We start from the raw sequence: 22851 nt of genomic DNA, 5'->3' as shown, positions 1-22851 counted from the left end.
CCTCCCTTGGTGGTGTGCAGGCGAAGAAGCGTGCATGGGCACACGTGCGTTTGAGTAGAGGTGAATGACAGGAAGTGGAGGGGGGGTCCCTTGGCGTCTACCGGGGACAGTGGCTGGAGCAGGAGATCCTTCCATCCCCCGAGGAGTTGCTAAGATTCCATGGGGTGGGTGGCACCCCAGCCGGAAGAGCAGCCCCCCAAACCCCCACCCCACAGAGGTGTCTTCATCTCTGGCAGAATACTAACGAGCCCACAAACGTAAGAGAAAAGTGTAAGAGGCAATAACTATTGTTTATAAGCAACTTTTGTATTACTTGAGAAACAAAAACCCTAGAACAGTCTTGGAGTTCTGACCATTTGAACTCTGTGTATATACACATCGCAGGAACCTAGAGGCCAACAAATGAAGGGCCAGCTGAGTGCCCACTGACCATCCCCGGGGGGTGGGGGTTCTACCTTTAATGATAAAGCCCACCTCTTCCGGGGGAGGGGGGGCTTCGGCCTGAAATCTGCTTCCCTCAGACGGGATTCTTTTGAAAGGTGGTGCAGAGAAATCTGTCTAGTTTGTCCTGAAAGGTACGGGGACGCGTTTACAGATAACACTTTTTAAAGACGTATTTTTCCTTGGAACATCTCCCCTAGTGCCTTACTGAGGAGGCGCTTGACTCTCCTCACCTGGCCAGGCAACGCTGGACAGGGACTGGCTGTCCCGCTCCTGGACCACAAAGGGCTGCGGCTGCTTTTCGAGCGTCCTGTCACTCTCTCGTGTCCCATCCCTCTGGCCCCCTGCCCCCAGCCTCCCTCGTCAGGTACTATGCTTTATGCCCACCTGGGTCAAGAACCTGGAAGTGGACCTCACTGATGTGAAGGCGTCGGCCAAAGCCAGTCCCAAGCACCCCGAGGTCCTCTTGAACCCAACTCTGAGCCTTGGTGCTGGGGGGTGGGGGGCAGCAGCCGCATCTGCTGTGTTTGCAGAGTTGGAAGCTGGAGTGGGTGGCTGACCTCGGGGTGCTTGAGGGCAGAGCACGCCCCAGCATTGCAGTCTGGGCCACCATGCTGCGGTGTCCCTGGGCCTCGTGCTAGGAGAGGACCATTGCAAAGCCAACTGGTGGAGTGGCTTGTTAAAGCGCGGTGCATCTCAAGAAAACCAGTGGTGTGTGTGTTTGTGGCAGTGACTGCTGGATAAGCCCTTGGTTTCTCTGTGGACCCCAGAGCTTCCGGGAGGGGGGGGCTGGGGTAGGGGGAAGGTACAATCTTTAGGTGTTGGCTCTCATGCCATTATCTTTGAAAAGCCTTGAAACACACTTCAGGAGGCCCCCTGTTTCCAGTGAAGAGTTGGGGAGTCTCCAGAAATGGCTGGTTGGAGGGGGACCAGGTTGGGCTCTGAAAAGGTGGCAGAGCCCAGCTTTCTTAATGCTCATTGTTTTCCTGCCTGTCAATCATCACATGCCCTCCCACTCCCATCCCCATCCCGCAAAGCCCAGGTCCACGCAGACGGACTTAGCGAGTCCACTAAGAGCCACCCATGTTCCCCCCAAACGCCCTGTTTGCGCAAAGAGCAGAACATAACTTCCCCGACCAGTGAGCACTGAATCCGCTCCCGGTCCTTGTCTGTCTCCACTGTGAATTGTACTGTCCAGAGATTTCTTTTTTTTCTACGTGCAACATACAGCTTCCAGAGCCTCAAAATCATCCCCGCGATAAGGAAAGAACTGTGTTTCCCCGGGATCCGCACGTCAGACGTTGCTGTGGTACAGAGCGGAGAGAGAGGGCAGCTGCGCCGCCGTTTGCCTGCCTGACTCTGCGGCTGCTGTGCCGACGGCGACGCTGTCACGGGTGGTGTGCTTGGCGTGGCCTTTGCCGCCCGGTTTCCCGAGTCCTGTTAAACTGTAAGCCCTCTGGCACGTGGAGGGCAGGGCACACGCCGCTGCTGCGTGAGACTGCTCTGTATTCGGATGCCAATCCCCAGGCCTGACGAAATCGCTTGTTGTGTATCAACAGTCACCCGTGGCAATGACGACATTCTGAAAGCTGCAATACTTAATAAATTTTGCAATCCTTTGGAAGGAGGCTGTTTGGTTTCTTTGGTCCTTCTGCCCCCACCGCCCTCAGCAACAACCCCAGCATCGCCGGGGGCCCCTCCTCTCTCTGTTTCGGGGCAGGGAGCCCACTGCCCACACTTGTGCAGGAATAGGACTTGAGGTATAAGGGTTCCCAAAACACCGCCTACTTTTCCTCCTCCTGGGGGAATCCTTGATCTCGAGGACTTGACCAGAGAGCCCCGATGAGGTCTGCGAGAAGAGACTTCCTTAGGCAAGATTTTTCTAGAAGTAAACTCGGAGACGTGCCCCTGCCCAAAGGGACGGATCATAGCTGTCTCCCAGGGGACACAGTTGGGGGAGTTGGGAAGAGGACAAGCAGAAGTGGACCATAGGACCCCCAAAAAAGGGGTCCCAGGGGGTCTGAGTGAGGCACCCACAATGCGCACAACAGAAACTCCTATTGATTTCTCTTTAATGTCTTTATTGTCTGAAATGTGTTTTGTTTTTTTAAAATCAGCCTAAACAGACTGTGTAATCTGCGGGTGTGGCCAGCTCGGCCTCGGTCCCACAGCTGCTGGACCGCAGGTGTGTAAGCCCCTCCTGGAGCGTGGGGGCAGCACTTGGCACACATCGGCCCTTCTTGCCCTCCCTCTGGGGCACAAAACCCTCAGCGGTTAGGAAGGCTCGGGCAGAAGCCAGAGGAGCTCATTAGCGTTCAATGCCGAAAACAGGGTGGGCAGCACAGTGCTGAACCCGGAGCCCGAGTGCCTCTCACTGGTGGTCACTCCCCCGCTGGCCCTCAGCCGCCTCAGCTGCAGAATGGGTTGATGGAGGTACCTGTGAGCTGGTTGCACCTGGTTTCCGATAAGGTAATGCCTGTAAGTCCCAAAAGGGTGCCTGCCGTATGCAAATGCAAGCCACTTTTGTCAGTAATGGGCTCCCAGGAAAGGTTTTCCTGTCATCGAATGTACCTGGGGGCTTCTGGGTCAGCTTGCAGGTCCTGGGCAGAGCACACACATGGCCCCACCTCCCCTAGGTAGTTAGGAGGGAACAGAGCCTTCTCCAAACGGAGACCCTCCCCACTTCAAGTACAGCCCAAGCAGTAGAGCCCTATCCGTCCGGAATAATGACTGAACTCACCGCAGCTGGTGTGTGTCGAGCATCTGTTGGGGTACAAACATGATGCAAAGTGACTGACAGGAGATGGCTGCCCGCTTGGGCGAGGAGGAGACCACTGGAGGTACCGGTGCATCAGACCCAACTCCAGACCTCAGAGAACTCACCTGGGACCACAGCATGCATGGTGAGGGCAAGAGTGGGCTGTTAGGAGTGAGCCTGGAGTGGAGCCGACCCCATAAGCAGGTACCCTACACCCACTCTTGGCCAGCGCCAGGTACACGGCTCAGCTGCGACTCTCAGGGTTCAACTGTCTGCGGGTTTTGCTGGGGGGAGGTGGGGAGGGGTTCGTCCTGTGGCCTCAGGTGGCTAGTAGGTGGAGAAAAGTCGGTGATCTTTCACCTGCCCGCCTGTTCTTCTTGTGAGGGTAAGCGTGACAGCTTCCCGGTTGTTCACAAGATAGGACAGAAAACAGCAATTCCCCGAGTCTCTTTCTCCTCTTTAATGTTTAAAAGTTAAGATAAAATTCACACAACATAAGCCCCCTTTTTTAAAAAAAATATTTTATTTATTTATCTTTTTAGAGGGGAAGGGAAGGAGAGAGGAAGGAAACATCAATGAATGGTTGCTTCTCCTGCATCCCCTGCAGGGAACTGGCCCCTGCCGGAAACTGGCCTGCAACCCAAGCATGTGCCCTGACTGGGAATCGAACCGCGATCGTCTGGTTTGCAGGCCCGCGCTCAATCCACTGAGCTACACCAGCCAGGGCAAGCCCCCCTTTTTAAGTGTATAATTCAGTGGGTCTTAGTACGGGCACAAAGTCGTGCAGCCATCCCACTGTGTCGCTCCAGAACGTGTGCATCATCTCCGGTGAAACTTCGCCCCCGCCCACCCCCCCACCCCGCATTCATTTGCTGGCTCCCTGCCCCCTCGCCCCAGCCCCTGACAACCACCCACTGATCTGCTTTCTGTTTCCATGGATTTGCCCCTTCACACATTTCGTATAAGGAACCACGCAATATGCACTCTTCTTCTTATGGGATGTATCTGGTTTCTTTTATGTAGCGTAATGTTTTCCGAGGCTCGTTCACGCGGCAGCAGGCGTCGGTATGTTCTTTCCCGTTGAGTCACATTCCGTCGCTCGGATCCATTCTGGCCCTTGTTTTCCATTCAGTTGGTGGACGTCATGGGGTTTCCACATCTGGTAGGAGCAGTGCACTCATTTCTCCTGGATGCGGACCTCAGAGAGGATCGCGTTGCACTGGCTGGGTCACATGGCCGTCGACCTGCCAAACTGCAGTCCTCAGCTGCAGCACCCCGTTACATTCTACCAACACGGCGTGAGGGGCCCCATTTCCCCTCACCCCCCTCTGGTATTTCCCTTTTAAAAAATGATGACTCCTGAGGCCAATGATGTCTCCTTGTGGTCTTGATTTGCATTTCCCTAATGATACTCTATGGAGTGTTTGCATCTCTTCTTCAGGGAAATGTCTATTCAAACCTTTTGCCCATTTTTTATTCAGGCGATTTGTCTTTTTATTGTTCAGTGGCAACGTTGTGGATTCTGGACACCAGACCCCACTACGTGAACAGTGTGCAGCAAGCCCCTCCCACCGTGGGCACTGTCCGTCCGCTTTCTCGACCAACAGCATTCTCGGAAGCACAAAAGTGGAATTCCAGCTTATTTATGTATTATTTGTTGGTTTCTTGGGTTTTTATGTCATATCCAAAAACCGTTGCCCAATCCAAGGTTATGCAGATTGACACCTGTTTCCTCTAAGAGGTTTATGGGTTTAACTCTTTTCAGGTCTTCCGTCTATATTGAATTCATGTTTGTATTCAGCATGAGGTACGGGTCCAAATCCTTTCTCTGGCATGTGAATGTTCAGGTTTGGGGTTTTGTTTTTTTTTTTTTAATTTTTGCATCATTTGATGAAAGACTCTTCTATCCGCTACTAAATTATCTTGGCACGCTTGTCAAAAATCAATCTACGGTAACTCTATGACTTTATTTCTGGACTCTTGATTCTATTTTACCGACCTGTTTCTCCCTGTATACTAGTTCTACCCAGCCCGTGTTACCGTAACTTTGTAGTAACCACCCTCCGATTCTGTGTTCCAAGATCGCTTTGGATATTCTGGGACCCGTATGAATTTGAGGGTCGGCTTTTCAACTTCTGCAACACAGCCAGCTGGGAAATCAGGAAGTGTTACATTGAATCTGTAGATCAATTTAGGGACCATCACCCTCTTAACGGTATTAAATCTTCCAATCCATGAGCGCAGGGGGCCATTTTATTTATGCAGGAATTACTTACCTTCCTTAAGTTAGTGACGTTCTGTGGTTTTCAGTGTACAAGTCTTACACATTGTTTTGCTAAATTTATTTCTAAGTAATTGATTCTTTTGGATTCTTTTGCAAATTGAATTTTTTTCCCCAAAATTTTACCCCTGATTTTTTCATGGCTAGTCTGTAAGAAGGCAGTTGCTTTGTATAGAATAGTATCTTCTCCTACAATCCTGCTAAACTTGTTCACTAGGTTTTGTAACTGAAAAGCAACAGGCCAGAGCTGGGCTAGATCACGGGCCACCCCATCCCCGTGTGCACACGTGACATTAGGAAGGTGTCTGTCCCCACCACCAACCTGCCCCCCTGTTTACTGATCACCCTCTCCTGGTCCCGTCTTCTCACCGGACTCATTTCTGACAGCTCTAAATCCAACGAGAACAAATTATTTCCCAGTTCTTCCACCAAAAGTCCCAGAATTAAATCCCATTGGCCTGGTTTAGGTCCTGCTCCCACCCCTGAACCAATCACTGCAGCCACAAGAAGAGGGAACTCTGATTGGCCACATTTCGGTCACATGTCCTGCCCTGGACCTGGGGGTGGGGTCAGCTCCTTCCCATGCAAAGGGATTGAGGAGGGAGAGAGTTGATTCCCCAAAGGAAAACTGGGGTGATTTTTCCAGAAGAAGGGGGTCGGGTGCTAGGCAGCTAAAAACAGCAGATGCCATTACACTGGGCAAGTCAATGCATTAACACTGAAACAGAAAACTGTAAATGCGCCGACCCTCTGGCCCTGCGCAGACCCTCCTGCCTTCTCCTTGGCACCGAGCGGGGAAGGCAGACGTGCCTGAAGCGGCGCTTCCAGCTGGTTCTGAGTTGATGTTTGTTGAAATGGCTTCAGCGCGTGTGTCTGGCTTCCTGTCGCAGGCGTAGACGGCACGTTCGGAGCAGGGAGGACGTGCGAGCCAGCGAGGGAGCCGGAACACGCGGGCGTCTGCCAAGCCCGAGTCGCGTTTTCTCTAACACTCTGTACAGTTGTCCCGAAGAGAAAGAACTGTTTCTAAAAATAAAACAAAATATTGTAAAAGCCTCACAATCAGGCGATGTGGAAACAAGTGATAGGCTTAAGTGTGCAAGTAAAATGTTAAAATAAATATCCACCCATGCATGCACTCGTGTGCGTGTGTATGTCTGTCCCTTGAGACTCTTTGCTCCCTCCCCTGACCCCCCCCCCCCGCCTAACAGGCCCTCCCCCATCACTCTTCCCTCCCTCTGTGCCCTCTCCCTGCCTTGACTGGTAGGCCTAAGAGAGAGGGCCGAAATCATGATGTTCGGCTTATTAAAAGGCTTTCACTGAGCTCGAAACAATTACATTTGTCTTTAAAAGCATCTAACTTGATTGAGTGGGCGACTTGAAAAGCAGATTTTTTTTTTTTAACTCTTGGAGTTAGACTCCTCTGGCCTGTTCTTCACAGGCATGGGCAGAGGAAACCACCAAGCCTGGGGTCCAGGGCTGGGCTGCGGTTATTTGACCCACATTCAAATCCTCACCCTCCTCCCCCACTCACCACAGGCTAAACTGGAGGGACCCCTGACTCTTAGGGTGCTGTCTCCCCCTTTCACTCATTTTACTTCCTGGGCCCAAAGTCCTAGCCCCTCAGCCTTGCCGATGCCTTTGAAAATATTTGAGCTCTGAAACACAGGGAGAAAAAAATCGTATAATCGGAATCAATAGGTTTAATTAAAGGTCTATGAAGCCTAACGTGTCAAGTTCATTAATTGTTCTATTTAGTCATCATAAGAATTTCGTGGCACTTAATTATACTTGAAACACATTTGCAGGTGAAATAGTCTCGCTTTGAGAGAATCCCCAAGACTCCTGGACACTCGGTGAAGAATGTGTGGCCAATTCTAATTGAATGAATTTCTTGAAGGCAAATAATTTTGGAAGCAAAATAATTTTTAAAAGTCATTGGATTATAACAATAAAAATGAGATGTGCATTCACTCCAATACATCTGTTCGGAGGTGGGGAGGGCTTTCCGCAATGAGTTGGTGGGGGAGGAAGGGTGTGAGCACAGCTGGGTGCTGGCCACGCCCCCTCTCCCTTGCCACTGTTCTCAGGCACCCAAGGCCACCTTTCCAATCCCCGCCTCCCCTTGGGTGAAAATCCTGCAGTGGCCCTTCCTTTGCCCCTGGGAATAATCTCAAGTTGCAAGCCGAGTCCCTGGACCCGCCCAGCTGCCTAACTCAGTCCCACCTGCTGCCCAGGTCCCCTTTGCGGGCCAGTCAGGCTGAGAATTGGGGGGACCCAGGACTGGGCCTGAAGCACCCATGGATCCCAGACTGGGCAACGCGGCCTCCTCCGCAGTCAGAGTGGGAAGCGGATCCAGGAACGACGAGGGGTCCTTTCTCCTGCTCCCCCTTCCCCGAGCGGACCCCAGCATGTGGCCTGGGATTAAGAAGGCCCAAGAAGTTACTGAGGGAACGAGCGGCTGACTAAGTGGGACTGCTCTGCCACCTCAGAGAGGGACAGCTGGAGATCCTGCAATGACGTTCTGACCAGCTCCTGTTCATGGGGCACAGGCCACGTGCCAGGGCTCTCTGCTGGCACCCTCGGGGGCATGACCTCATTCAGCCTTCGCAACAAACTCACAACGGGGGCCCAGGAAAAATGGGGGCTCACTCTAGGCACAGAGTTAACAGGTGGGGGACGGAGACCAGAGCCCCGGGCTTGTGTGGCTCTTGTGGAAACAGACATATGAACTTGGCCATGATGGGCAGCAGACAGAGCCTGGGAAGCAGCCTCCCAGATTGGTCTGTTTCCTTCCCTCCTCCAGTAGCTCCTGAGACCTTGTGTAATCCCTGTCCCTCTGGCCACCTCTGGTTCTCTGACCTTCATCCTTGACCAAAGGTGTGTTATTCTCCCCATTGGGTGCCCCACTGACCTTTCCCCTCTCACCCCCCCCATGGGTGACAGAGCAAATGTGACAATGACAACCAGGCTGCCTGGGAGGAAGGAGACTGGGTTTTGCCAACACCATGTGCATTAAAAATATCTTGTTTTTAAAAGAGAGCGAGGGAGAAATTTAAAGACTCTAGATCAGTAACATGTCATTATCATCTGGTTTGGGCGGAGAGTTCTAATAGTTTCCAGAAAAACACAAGCCATGAAACAAAGAGTGTGCTTTTCGAAGCAAAAAGAAATTTAAGGGGGCGCCAGCATCCCTGCCTCCCTTCCTCTCCCCTTTTGCCTTCCATGCTGGGCAGCAGGCTCTGAGTGTATGGAAACCACCTTGACCTCAGCCTTGGGCCTGATCAGTAAATGGGCCTATGAGTGGCCAGACCTAAAGGCATATGTAGGAAGTAGCCTCGCTCCTTCCTCAGAGGAACAACAGAACCTCGGGATAGAAGGAACAGCCAAGTGTCCTCCAATAGCTCTTGTCCCATATTTTATGTAGTAGAACCCTCAGTTTTAGCTGGATGCATTTCGGCTCAGAACAAAGACTATTTTCCCCTCCCCCCACACCTTTGCCCGGACATGAGGCAAATGGAAGGTCAGTGGAATGTGTGAGCAAGTTGGTAATGTTCTGAAAAGGGAGGTACGAGCCCTTCTTCCCTCGACCTCCTTCCTGCTGGAAGGAATGCAGATGTGATGGCTGGAACTTAAGCAGCCATCCTAGAACACAGGGCCAACCTCGGAATGGAGGCCACAAGTGGCAGAGAAACAAGATAGAACGGGGCCGGGTGTCAACACCAGGGTGTGGCACACAGACTGTTAGAGGAGGAAGAGAGAGGTGTCTGGATTGGTTCAGCCATTGACGTTTGGGGGAAAAGCAATCCTTAAAGTCACAATGACCTTGAAAATCTTATTAAACTGAGAAGAGAACTAAAACACAACCCAGATCTTCAAAAGCGAGCACCCCACTCAGCACAGTGAGGTGTTCGCACAGGTTCGGGGCTTCTGAGAATTACAGGCGTGGGAAGGTGGGACCCACCCAGATCGAATCCTTTTTTCTCTCTCTTTCCCTTTCGCCTTCTCTTCTTCCGCCTAGGGCCTAAGGTTGTCTTGTAGAGATGAGTTGTGGCGCGTTTTCTAACTTGTGAGCACCTAAGGAGCGTACAGATACGCAGTTTCTTCTTTATTATCTGTTTTGTACTTAAAGAGGCTGAAGCTCCCAGAGGTCATGACCCTCAGCTAGGGAAGAGCAGGGCCTGCCTGGGGAAAGAAGGTGGCGCCTCTCAGGGTCCTCCAGCTTCCCAGCAGGTGTTCCTGCCACAGGCCCCTGGGCACCTCCCAGAGAGCTGGGGGGGAGCCCACACGTAGCTACAGGATGGGACCCCGGGGACAGGAAGGGGCCATCCAAACACTGCCTGGATGGCCAGGAGGGTGCCAGCCCTCACCACTGAAACACACGTGGTCCTTCCAAAAGTCGGGCTGACCCTCCAGGTGAAGCCTGAGTCCCTCAGCCCCACCTGCGAGTGAACCAGGCCAAGCATCTGGGTCAGCCGGCAAGCGGCATTCTGAGAAGGAGCCATGCATGGAGCCTGAGGAGGAGAGGCCAGCGAGGTCACGGGGGACCTGGGGTCAGGACAGATGGACTCTCCTCTCCTGGGGAGAGGCCAGTCCCCACTCCATCAGGGGGACCAGGCAGAGGTGGGCCGGTGCCCAGGTTGGTGAGCAGGCGCCACCTGGTGGCCAGTCCTGGCTCAGCGGGACCCCCTTCCACAATCTTCCTTAACACGGGCGACAACCCCGCATTAAAAATCGATTCATCTGTTCATATAGAGATACATGTTTCTTCGGTTTCACATAAAAGAGAAACACACGCACCGCTGTGGTTTCCTTGTTTTAATGAATGGGCCAACTCCCCACCGTCGCACCCTGCAGAGGATATCACCTCTGGGCCCCGCCTTGTAGGTGAGTTGGACGCTGGGCCCCGCCCCAGAGATTCCGGTTTCCTGGGCCCAGGTGCAGACTGGACTTTTCCTGCTCGCTCTGCAAAGGCAGCTGCTCACAGGCTGCCGCCGCCAGGACCCTCTTTCCTCGCTGCTATCGCTGTTCTTCGCCCCCACCTTTGCAGAAATGCTCCCTGCAGCTGGGGCCTCCAGGACGTCCTGGGCCGAGGTCTGGATTCTCTTCCCCGCCTCACACAAAACCATTCATTCCTGTAGGCCTCAGTTTCCCCTCTGTTGCCTGAAAGAGAGCAGTGGCCCTGAACTGCTTGGGAGTCACTTGTGAAAGTGACTGGGCTTATCCCCCCTGAAACGCGTGGGTCCCCAATTGTGCTCATGACTGTTGATGACGCTGGAAGCTCTGCGCGCTCAGCTGGATCATCTCCTAGGTCCTCGCCACCACGGGCCCACTGAGGACTCTGTTTTCACGAGCAGATGCATAAGCAGGGAAGTTAAATAACTTGGCCAAGGTCGCAGAGCCAGTAAATGTGGGGGGAGGGGCTGAGTAAGAGCTCGGGCCTTGGACGAGCTTGCTCACTGACCTGAGCCTCGGTGTCCCCTCTGAGGAAAGAGGCCAGTACTAGTCCCCGCCTTGTAGGTGAGTTGGGGCAGGAGATTTGAAAGCACCTCGTAGGCACTCGTTAAAAACAGCTGTCACTTTGAGATGCACACAACGGCAGGCACCAGTCCACCCACCCGGGTGTCTTAGCCTCTGCTGTGGGGGTGTCAGGGTGGGCATCGAGGGACACCTGGAAGTTCGGGGAACCTTACTCATCCCTTCCCCACTCCCTCTTGCTCACGTATTCTGCTTTCGATTTTGTTTCTTTAGGAAATCACACACAGGAGTTTCATTTTCTTTTTCTCTTCTAAGCTAATCAGTTCAGGCTCACTGGGCTCTTTCCGGTGTGAACGGCTGACACCTGCCCAGTGAAGCTGCTCTCTTGTCACAGCTGCCAGAAGCCCCAGGCTTGGCCACACAGGGATACCCAGCCTTAACCCAGCCCACCCCCTCCAGGGCCCAGCACAGGAGCTGGCCACCCCCCCCACCCCCCCGCGGCTCCAGGTGTCTCCAGCAGCTGCTGGCAGCATGGACGAGGCATCTGCAGACCCTGGAGAGACAGGTACTTTCCTCCTTCCAGGGAAGGGTGGGAATCCAGGGGGACAGAGCTCCTCTGCTTGGTTCCGACTCCAGCAGTTACAGCAAAGGTATCCTGGACCCTGGTGCACGCAGCCCCAGGAAGAGGCGGGGAACACAGGCTGGTGGGGGAGGCTCGCTCTGCCCAGGGCACCTGGCAGCATGCTGACCTCGAACTTCACAGTGACCTCAGTGGTGAGCACGGTGATGCTTCCACTTCGCACCGGAGGTCACCAAGGCTGGGGAGGTAGAACCACTCAGGGCTCGGGCCGACGCCGCCGGGGCCGAGCACCCGGCTTCACACTCATTTGGAGAAACAGCAGCTGTTACTTTGATTAAAATGCACACTTGCCCCTGCGCACTCTTCCCTCTGATGACGCTTCACTGCTGGCTCCCCGCCCGGCCCCCCCCCCCGCCCCTCCACACACCCCACCCCGAAGGTGTCCTCCCAGCAGCTGGGGGCTGTGGGTGTAGTTTGGGGGTTCGTTTGTTGTTGTTGTTATTGTCATCAGCTCATTTCATCTTCACCACAATCTTCGAAGTAGGTGCTAACACCCTCACTTCACAGGTGGGGAAACTGAGGCACAGGGCGTTCACACAGCTAGGAGGTGGCAGAGCTGGAGCCCCAGCCAGGAAGCTAGTCCTCAGGGAGCAGGAGAGGGGAAAAGAGAGGGGAGGGGGGAGGGGAGGGTGTGGCCCAGGGCCCGGACAGGTCCGCAGGTCCCTGTCATGCTTCCGAAAGAAGGACTCTCGGGTACCGCTCGAGGGCCCTTAATAACCAAATGTTACTGCTTCCCTGGTGGGTTTTCCTTTCCTTGCCAACTGATCGCTTACCCACACCCCTGACCCTGTCCCAACTTCCCATTGCTGGAGGATTCAGCCCCCCCCCCCAACAGCCCCGCCCACCCTGGACTTCTGCCTTCCCTAACCACATTTCCACACTTGTGACCTTATGTCTCCTTTGCGGTTGGGGAGGTGGACAAGGGTGGAGGGAAGAGGCTCACCCAGGGGCAGGCTTTTCAAGAATCAAAACTCTTTTCAAGACCAGGTGAAGCCAAGTGTGTTTTCGATTGGACGAGGATTTCTGGGCACTGATGACTGTTTGGGGCCAAATTTGATGGGTGGCGGGGGTATTCTAACCACACTTTACCTACCCCGCAGCGACAAAAACATTCTGACCACAAAGGCAAGCTGCAACTCCCAGCTGCACAGCCCGGAACTGGATGGTCCCCTCCCCCACTTGCACTGCCACCACCAGGGAGGAGACCAGACTTCCCCAGAAGAGCCCTGCTTAGCATTTCCCTTGGGGTTCTTGGGGCTGACATTTTTCTGATGACGGGCTGGGCTGCTGCCTACAGCGGCCCTCAGCGGCTCCCTGGGGTGGGGTGGCTGGCTGGGGCGCCACGTCTGTACCATGCCATCCTCACAGCACCTGCAGAGCAGCTGGCAGGGTGTGTGGGACCCTGCTTCAGGGAGGTGGAAGCAGAGGAGAGGGGGCGAGGGGCCTCGAGAGCACCGGGAACAGTACTTCCTGGGCGTCGTGTGTGGGCACCGAGAGAGAGAGATGTTTCTGGATGCCTGTTAGGCATCCAGTCTGGGCAAAAGCAGCACTCACTGATGGGGGTGTCAAGTCCTGGGAGGGATTGGAAGACCATGGGAGCTGGGGGCAGAGTGGCGTGCCTTCTGGGAAGGGGTGGGGGGAGACTCTGCCCCACTGCTTCTCCTGCCCCCCTGCCCCTCCAGTCCCCTCTGCTTTGAGGACACCTGCCAGCCAAGCATCTACCTGCCCTCCAGCCACTCAGTGGGCAGAGGACACACTAAAGGCCTGGGCGCCTCCTCAGGCCACCAGGCCATCCAGCCAAGGTCACGTCTGACCAGTCCACATGCCCCGCACTGAGCAGAGGTGTTGGCAGGTGTATGTGTGGATCTCTGCCCCAGGCCTCTCTCTTGGAGCCCTGCTGCCCCCCACTCCGAGCCTTCCGCCCAGGTTCCCACGTGCAGCACTCAGTCCCCGCCCCCGCCCCCTCTCTCCTCTTCTAGACCTTGAGCAGAAGATCCTCCAGGTGTTGAGGGTGGCCAGATCCCCAGTGAAGACTGCGCAGCTGGTGAAGGATTGCCAAGTGCCCAAGAAGAAACTCAACCAAGTTCTCTACCGGATGAAGAAAGAGTCCCGAGTGGCCCTCACTGGCCCTGCCACATGGCAGTTGGGCGGGCCTGGGACTGGAGAGCTGGTCGGCACAGAGCTGGCTCTGGCCCGCAGTGGTAACCCGCCATCCTGGGGGGCGGGTGGGATGCAGTGCCAGCAGGCCCAGCAGCAAGCCAGCCGGCTCTGGGCCTGGGTGTAGATACAGGCTCCGCCCCTCGGAGCTGCAGGATGTCCCCTCCTTGGGCCCTGATGGCCTTTGCTGGCCAGCGGATGCTGTGTAGAGCTGTGGGATTACAGGCCAAGGGTTCAGCCTAGTGCCAGCACATAGTAGGTGCTCAGCAAACTATAATAATGATAACAGGAACTAATGATGATGACAATAACAGGGATGATGGTGATGACAACAGAATGAACCGAACAAGCTCCTCTGCTCTAGTTCGGCAGCCCACAAATGCCCCAAAGGAGCTGGCATTGGTCCAGCTCTCACCACGGGCCGGTGCAGCGCCCAGGGTCCGCCTGGGGGCAGGAGGCAATATTCGACCCCCTCCCCCAGAGAAGCGGGGCAGCAGGGAAGAGGCAGGGCGGGACCTGAAGCCAAGTCTGGTGAACTCTTGAATCCGAGCTTGGAGCGCCCGGGGTCCATCTGCATCTGGTCGAGTCCTTGTTTCCTCCCCTCTTTCTTCCGGCAGCAGACAGGCCACGGCAGCTCACGGTTGCAGCTCCACTGAAACTCAACTGTCAGCTCAGTAAACAGCGTAAGCACCCGTTTCCTTTCAGTTGCTGGGACAGGGGGCCCATGTCCTCTGACCCCCACACACTCTTCTGCGTGGGAGAAGGGCTAACTGGCCGAGAGCTGATCTCCCCCATCGGTAGAGGGCGTTCACCGTGCGCCCATGCGGTCCACACAGTGCTCCGAGTGCCCGCGGTCTGTCCCTGGTCCTCGGGAACGCCCCAGTGCGCATTAGTGTTCTGCGCATTTCACAGAGGAGGGGGCCGGGCGCAGAGGGGGTGGGTCTGCCCGGAGTCACATGGCTAGGAAACGAGCAGATTCAGATTGGAACTGGGGGTGGGGTCAGGGTGGGGGGCGCTCTTCATTGACCAGCTGACATCCTACCTCCCAGAGGAAGCGATCTACAGGTTTCTGGAAGCCAATGGGCCCTCGAAGGCCCTGATCGTCGCCCAGTCCCTGGGGCTGAAGACGGCAAAAGAAGTCAACCCGGACTTGTACGCTCTGCGAAACAAGCACCTTCTGCACTGTGACCAGAACTCAAACGCATGGGCGATTTACCAACCAGGTAGGCCCTTACCTGCTTCCCACGCCTGCAGAGAGCGGAGGAGGAGACACCCTAACGCCCAGCACTTGGTCCTTGCTGGGCACCCTGCTGAGCAAGGGGTGGCCTGCAGATGGCCTGCCCCATCTTCAGAACTTACCAGAAGCTTACGCTGGCGTTCTGTGGTGTTGCGGACCGGTCACAGGGAGGGGGTTCCTGGAGGGAGGGGTGTGCTGGGGGAGTAACCAGAGAGGGCTTCCTAGAGGTGTGGCCTGAGGCTGTCCTTGCAGAAGGCAAGGAGCTGGAGGGAGGGGACGCCCACGCCTGATGGTATCAGCCGTGGCTGCAAGGCTCAGCCCGAGTTTGCTCACGGTTTTCTGCAAGCACTTGGCCACGCGTGGAAGGGACCAGGCGGGGGCTCCGATATCCGCAGGGTGGAGTCCCAGGGCTTCTTATCCACCAGGTGCAGCTCAGGGCCTGGGGCCCACAGTGCTTCCACGGGCTGTGGAACTCTCTAATTTCTCTTCAAATCAGAAGGAGAAAACGAACATTATAATAACAATGAATGGCTAGTAATGACTCTTGCCTGGATCACATGTCTTTATCCCATACGTGGCCATAACTCATACTCTGAATATTTTAATAATGGCGGAAGGGGCCCATGAAGGTGGGAGTGTGGCCCCGTCTGTGGAGTCGGCGAAGCCCCGGGCTGGTGCCCACCTGGCCCACGTGGGGTGGACGCCCCTGCTGTGGAGACCCCCAAGGGGGAGGGGTCTCAGCATCCTCTGAATGATAACCTTAAAACTGCCTTGCGAGGCAAATGAAGTTTATTGGGTGGCCAGAAGCAGCCCACAGACAGCCACCTTGCAGCCTTTGATAGAGGGTGCTCGGTGGGCACCCTGGGGCTGCCTGCAAGGGAGAGGGGCAAAGGCAAGGGGAGCGGTGAGGTCCTATGATTCTCTCTGGGTAGCAGAGGACACACAGGTAGGGGTGACCTGCTGTGACCATGTCCAGGGGAGGGTCATCCAAGTTGCTGGTGGCATTTGTCCAACATGCTGGTGACGCAGTACTCCCGGGGTGGGCACCTGGAAATCTGTGTCTCCAAGCTTTCTAGGGGACTTTGGTGCAACAAGCTGGCATTGGGGTCCCTGCCCAAGAGGGGCGAATGGATTGAGTGGAAGTTTTGTTTTGCAGAAGATTCTAGGGAAAGAAGTCAGGCCACCAGTATCATTTACCAGCAAAGTCCAATCAACATGATCTGTCAGAACGGACCGAACAGCCACATTTCCATCGAGAACTCCGAAGCCATCCAGATCGGGCATGGGAACAGCATAGTGAGGCAAACGGCCCGTGGGGACAACAGTGAGTGGCCAGGAGAAGGTGCCACGGAGGCAGCTCTGCTGTCTGGGAGGGTGCGGGGAGCAGGGTGGCTTTCAGATGGCCCAGGCTCACCTTTGTGGCCTGCTGGGAATGAAGGAGTCTCTCTTTGTGCCTGGATCAACCCCCTCCTGATTTCCCTTCATTCTGATACTTTCTGCCTCATTTTCCATGGGACCCGATATTTTCCCAGGAGAAGCAATTCAGTCCACTCTCCCTCTGTAGAACCTCCCAAGGGGTCATTTCAGTGTTTGGTTTGTTCTGAGACAGGCTGTTTTCCCCCCATATTTTAACATCTCAGATACTAGAATGCATTTCACCAGCAGCATCCTAGTTGTGTTTTTATAAATTTTCACTAGAGGATATGTTCAATGATTTTAGAGAGAGAGTAAGAGAGAGAGACAGACAGACAGACAGAAACATCAATCAAATGCCTCCTGTCTGCACCCTGACCAGGCAGGAATGGAACCTGTGACCTTTGGGTATACAGGGACAACGCTCCAACCGACTGAGCCACCCGGCCAGGACTGTGGCGTCCTAGCTTTGATGAAACACCGTCCTGTCAGGCACCATGGTGAGAGGGCACAGGGCCACCCTTCGTCCCCAGGGGACACCAGTGAGCACAGCAACCCAAAAGTGGCAACACTCCGTGTCACCCCAAGAGACCCCCCTGTCCTCTCTGGGCATCCGTGTTCCCAACTGCGACACGAGGAACTTCATTCTAGAATCTAGATCAACGTTTGCCTGACGTCAGCCCTCTGATCCCCGCTGCCTGGTTCTGGCCAGGCCCGCGTCTGCTCGGCGACCTCCCGTTGTCAGACGGCCTCCCTCTCCTTCTACTCAAATTCATTTTAGAGTTCTGTGTTTTGCCGTGTATAACGCACCCATGTTTTGGGCCCAAACTTTCAGGGAAAAAATCTTTCATTTTAATTTTTAAATTCAATTATTTATCTAATTATATTTAGAAACAAAATAGATTATTGTATTCCAGGATATTATTTTACATATGGATTGCTTTCTAGTATTACACTTTGAATGGGTAAGTGTAAATAAAAGAATTAAAAGCATTTATATAGATACAGACTCGGCACTACCCGTGTATAATGCGCACCCTTCTTTTTCCCTCAAAAATTTAGGCAAAAAAGTGTGCATTCTACACGGCAAACTACGGTAAGTTTGCATAACATTGCCTGATGTAGGAAACCAGGAAGGTCACCAAAAATAATACTGAGAAAAGAAAAGCCAAGAGGAGGCCCTGAGCCCTCCTTAAGGATGTGTTAACACCAAAGGGGACTCTCTCCAAAGGGGCCCAGGGGCCGGACGATGACTAGCAAGCAGAGGGCGTGCTCACTGTTTGAGTACCAAGTGCCCCGGTGATACCCCCAGCACCAGGGGTACGACCCCAGGGAACCTGCGTGAATGTCCCTCTGGGCCCACCCGTCCAGTGGTGCCCGGGAAGAAATCAGAGGCCTGTCTCCTCTGTCCAGCCAGGAGTTTGTGTGTGTAGGGGTTGGGAAGGTCAGAGGGTAGAGGCCAGAGGTCATGTTGCTGTGTTTCCTGCCAGGCTCCACGGCTCCCCTCTGCTTCCCTCCACTGGCACCAGCTGATCCCTCAACTCAGGACCCCTTGGCTGCATCCTGGGGGTCCCAGGACATCCACTTAGAGAAGTCTGTCCTCAGACGGGTGCAGATGGGACACGGCAACGAGATGAGCCTTCCCGATGTGCCGGCCACACGCCCCGACCGCAGCCCTTTCGTCAGCAGCTTCTCCGTCAGCCCCCCAGGTGATCACCCGGCCATCTCGCCCCACCTACCCCATTTGGCACCTCACTGGATGGAAGGACCCTCAGCTCGCATTTGCAGGCAGAGAGGCATGATGGGAAATTCCTTTCCATCCACCAGAGGATGTACCACAGAGTGGAGCAGTGGGGCTTTTAGATCCAGTGCTCAGGCTCCCGGCCCTCCCACGCCCCTCGGGAAGCCGCAGGGTTTTCATCTGTACCGTGGGCATGCGGCTGCAGGGGCTGGGCCGGCTGAAGCAGAGTCTAAGGGGATGGCTGACGGCAGGGCATCTAAGAGGGCAGAGGACAGGAGCCACCCCAGGACCTGGTACCCTGCTAAGCACTGTCTAGGGAGACCAGAGGGCGCAGACTGCATCCTCCCTGTCACTGGTAATCCAGGGACAGGCTGGGGGAGAGAGCCGGGAGAGGGAGGGGAAAGGTGGGACGCGGTTTCCGGGAGAGGGGAGGCCAACACCTTCGGGGGAGCTCCGTGGGGTCCAGAAGCAAGGGGTCGGTGGTGGCCTGAGGGGACAGAAGGAGCGTGGGGCATGGGAGGAGGGGAGACTGAGCGTGCACAAGTCTTTTCCAAGTTTGGGTGGGACAGGCAGGAGCAGGACAGCTGGGGACTGGGCTGGGGGACTGAGCAGATTTGAACCACAGTTGGGGACATCATTCTGGAGCTGCTGGGCAGCCCGCAGGAGGGGAGGAGGGGCAGGAGGCGGAGGAGTGGGGGTTGAGTCCGGGGCACAGCAGGGAGGGCCAGGCCAGCTGGGCAACTGGGCGGCGGGAGGGGGTGAGACCCAAGCTGGCCGACCTGGGGTGGGGGCGGGGAACGGAGAGCCTGCAGCCCCAGGTGGGCGGGCAGGTGAACCGTGAGTGCAGAGGCACCCCAGGAAGTGCCTCGGAGGCTCCAAGGCCAGGCGGGGGGTCTGCCTCTGGGCCCGGGCTAGCTGCTCACATCCCGCCCGGCCTCTCTTGTCCACGGACCCACAGTCTCTGCCACCCCTGCTGACCCAGAAGCTTCGTTCGAAATTCGAATGCCCACACCTGGACCTCAGACTGAGGGGGACGGGGACATGACCCAGAGGGTCCTCATGAAGTCCTGCTTCCTGGAGGACGCCACCATCGGCAACGGCAACAGGATGCACGTCAGCCCGGGGAAGGCAGGGCCGGAGGACAGCAGCGACTCTGGGGAGCCGGCTGGGGAGCCGGCGGACGGTAAAGGTGAGCCGGGGCACAGTGGGGCCTCCAAAAGTTCTCTCTCTGTCTCCTTCACTCATCCATTCATTCATTCAGCAGTCAGGCATAAGCCTCCCACTCCCCAGAGTCTGGCAGGCAGTGGAGCGTCATAGTAAAGAGGGTGTCAAGGGCGCAAGGTCGGATCTTTGTAGCCCGAGACCCAACCCATCCCTGAGCACCGAGCCCCAGTCTCCACCTGTAAGACAAGGATGAGGAAAACAGCCTGCTCGGGCCACGGGCCTGTGCTATTGCCCTTCCTTGCAACAGGATACCCCTCCTCTCTGCTCTCCCACCCGCCCTTAGTCACCCAGTCCCCTGATTTTTGCCAAGATACGACATCGTAGCCACTTTCCTCCCTGTTTCCTGTGTGAGGAAGATGCGGTTCTTTCGTGCCCTCACTGACTCTGGCTGCTCTCACCCTCAAATGCTCCCTCTCCGCGGAGACAGTCCCGAGCAAGACAGATAACTGTTCCCACCCAGGGGAATCAGAGTCCAGCAGGGAATGGAGACAACTTGCAGAGCAATCTGGCCTCCCAAAGAACGGCCAGCACTGCGCAAAACCATAAAGCCTGGGCACAGTGGGCAGTGCCATGGTGGGAGGACCTGCCCTCACCGGGCAACAGAGGGGGCTCTGGGGGGTGGGGGCACCTGAGCCATCAAAGGTCTGGGGACTCTGAGGCAGGTGCAAAGGCCCTGAGGTAGGAACAGGGTGAGCTCTTCAGCTTGCAGGAGGGAGAGAACGGATGACGGGGTGGGGGTGGGGGGGCTAGAATCCCTCAGAGCAGGGAAGCCCAGAGGTCTCATCTGAAGTGAGCTGGCGTGTCCCTGCAGGGTCTGAAGCAGGGGTGACACAATGTGGTGCGCAGTTCCGAGTCTCCATGAAGACGATTTGGGGGCAGAACAAAGTGAGAAGGGGGGGCATGGAGGAGCAAGTGGCTACTGCAAAGGCCCAGGTTAGAAAGGACGGGGCCAGGCCTGTGTCAGGGGACAGTGGTCTGGGTCCCCAGTGAACCAAATTGCTGTGGTTTTGGAGACGAGGCGGCTTACGCATCTCTCCGACACTGTCTCTTCCCCAGCTCCTCGGTCCGAAGCTGCAGAGCCCAGAGGCAAGGTCCCTCAGGAGGGTCGTCAGGCTGACCCCGACATGGCCACCGTCACTGACCACCTGGAAGCTCTGACTCTTGAAAGAAGGGACCCAGATGCCACAGAAGACGGCCCCCTGGTGGACTGACCCAGCACGGGATCCTGGGGGAGGTGGGGCCAGGACAAAGGGTTGGTGGGTGGACATACTTCGACAGAGGTGGGTGGGAGCCGGGGAGCCCATGAGCCCTTGCACTGTGCCCTGGATCGTGTCCCATAAATGTCATTGTCGACCTTGTTGCCTCCTGACCTGTGGCCAGCATGGGTCAGCCTGTGGGCTGGGCCAAGGCTGGGTCTGCAGTGGCCAAGAGCAGAGTGACAGGGCGGCCCCCAGGATCCTTGGGGTGCCGAGAGGAGGTGGGCTGATGGGAGGGGTGCTCAGGCAGCCTGCAGGGCCCAGATCAAATCCCCCCCAAAGTGATTTTCCCAAACCACCATGATCTGCTCACAAAGACCCTTCTCTTTCCTCATCTCAGCTTCCCCACGGGTCTCAGGTGAGTGCAGACAGGGTTCCTCACCTGTGGGGATTCAGCAAACAGATGGCATTAGAGACTGAGAGCAAGAGAAGGAATCTAGGGACTAATTCAAGAGTGTTTGTGCTGTGAGTGGCTGAAACCTAGCTCCCCCAGGCTTAGAAAAGGGACTCTATTCTCTCATGCAATTGGAAAAGCAAGGGATGCCTTCCTTGATCCGCGTAGCCCTTGATTTGGCTGGAACCCGGGGCTCACGTGTTCTTTTGAGGCCCCTTTCTCTCCAGCCTTTTGACTCCTCTCTCTCTCTCTCTCTCTGTCTCTCTGTCTCTGTCTCTCTGTCTCTGTCTCTCTGTCTCTGTCTCTGTCTGTCTCTGTCTCTCTCTCTCTCTGTCTCTCTGTCTCTCTCTCTCTCTATCTCTGTCTCTGTCTCTGTCTCTCTGTGGCCACCAGTCACCCAAAGCTATGGCCTGCCGACTTGGCAACCAAGCAGAAAGAGAATACTTCTAACCAAAGGCTGCTGGAGAAATGGCCCAGAGGGAATTCCGATTGGTCGAGCATGCATCACATGCTGATCCTGGAACCAATCAGGGAAAGTGGTGTCCTCCAATAAACTGCGCTGGTGGGGAAAGTGAAGTCATCCGCCGGCTTGTTCGCTGGGGAAGGAGAAGGAAGGGTGCTGAGCGGGCAAACCTCAGGAGTCCACTTGGGGAAGGGCTGTGGGCGAGAAGACACTTCATTTGCCGGACAGTCGTGGAGCTGAGTCACTGTGTGTTTGTGTCCAGGCCCAGTCACTCAGCCCTCTCTGTGCATCTGTGCTTCCTCTGCCTCTCTCACCCAGTGGGTGGGGACAAGGTGCAGTCAGTGGACACAGGCAGCTGTAAATGGGGGGTGTGCGTGGTGGGCAGGCACGGGGTCGTTAGTAGCCTGTAATCACAGAAAAATCCTACTCAGATTGGATTTTATTTTAAAAGATATTTCCACAAGATATTTGAAAAAAGCTTCCAACTTGAAGGTCAGACAAAAAAAAAGAGGAATTATGAGGAACTAGAGAAAAATGCCGGAGGTGGAAGGAAAGCTCCATCGTCAACACCCTTGGAGGGGGCAAGGCCAGCACAAGCAGGAAGCAGGAAAAAAAGGTTTGCTCAAAAAAAAAGAAAGTCCAGGAGAACAAGGAGCTGCTCCTCGACATTTTAAATGTGAAAGCTGAAATTCAAAATAAAGTAAAATAAAAAACAATAGAAGAGTTGGAGGACAATGAGAAAAATCTCCCAGATAGTAGGTAAAGATTTGCTTGTAAAATGGACAATAAGAGAAATGAGAAATCGACCGGACTCATTGAGTCAACCCTACACCTCGTAAGAAAGAGTATGGATACAGTAGAAGGTGTGAACTATTAAAAAAAACAGACAAACAAAAACAAGTCCCCCACAGAAAGACTGTAAATTTGTAGATGGAATCCCGCCCCCTTAGTTGGCACGGTGACTGCTCAGCCTTGGCCAGGGCACCTGTTCTAAGGAAGCTTTGGAAAGCCAGGAACAAAGAGAAGATGTCGAGAAGCCTTCAGGGTTTAAACAAAGAAGGACCACGTGCCAAAGATCATGTTGCCGCCGTTCAAACGACAGGATGGCACCACGGCAGTGTGGAGGGGGAAGGAAAGCCTTTGGGTTCCTGGGGAAGGCCTTCTGCCTGGTGTTGCTGTCCCCCGTGGCATTCTCACCGAGTGAGAACCTGTGAGGACCTTCACCAGTGGAACGGTTCACAGGCTTCCTTTCCACAGCCCCTTTCTCATGTACAGGCAGGTTGACGCCTTCTCCTAAAACAGGGGCACACTGAGGATGTCCACGAGGCAAAGCGCGGGGCGGGGGGCAGGGGGAGGAGGGGAGGAGTCTGA

General features: G+C 55.2%; 1 protein-coding gene across 4 annotated transcripts; it reads left to right on the top strand.

The window, feature by feature from the left end:
- Window positions 1–11274: 11274 nt before the first annotated feature.
- ZBP1 (Z-DNA binding protein 1) lies at window positions 11275–21259 on the top strand. 4 transcript variants are annotated; one of them, XM_037059966.1, is made up of 9 exons: window positions 11275–11520; window positions 13575–13796; window positions 14370–14435; window positions 14802–14975; window positions 16146–16313; window positions 17893–18111; window positions 19102–19332; window positions 20424–20601; window positions 20964–21259. In XM_037059966.1, the coding sequence occupies exons 1-8, from the start codon at window positions 11487–11489 to the stop codon at window positions 20576–20578; spliced, it is 1269 nt and encodes a 422-aa protein (XP_036915861.1). In that variant the 5' UTR covers window positions 11275–11486; the 3' UTR covers window positions 20579–20601; window positions 20964–21259. The 4 variants fall into 4 exon arrangements, with proteins under 4 accessions (XP_036915861.1, XP_036915862.1, XP_036915863.1 ...); XM_037059967.1 differs by lacking the exon at window positions 20964–21259 and having other exon boundaries at window positions 11275–11511; window positions 20424–20717; XM_037059968.1 differs by lacking the exon at window positions 20964–21259 and having other exon boundaries at window positions 17926–18111; window positions 20424–20717.
- The last annotated feature ends 1592 nt before the right edge of the window (window positions 21260–22851 follow it).

The sequence above is a fragment of the Sturnira hondurensis genome, unplaced genomic scaffold (genome assembly GCF_014824575.4).
Source record: "Sturnira hondurensis isolate 20B ecotype Veracruz unplaced genomic scaffold, ASM1482457v3 Scaffold0011378, whole genome shotgun sequence".
Lineage (NCBI taxonomy): Eukaryota > Metazoa > Chordata > Mammalia > Chiroptera > Phyllostomidae > Sturnira > Sturnira hondurensis.
This window is presented reverse-complemented; position numbering and strand designations above follow the sequence as displayed.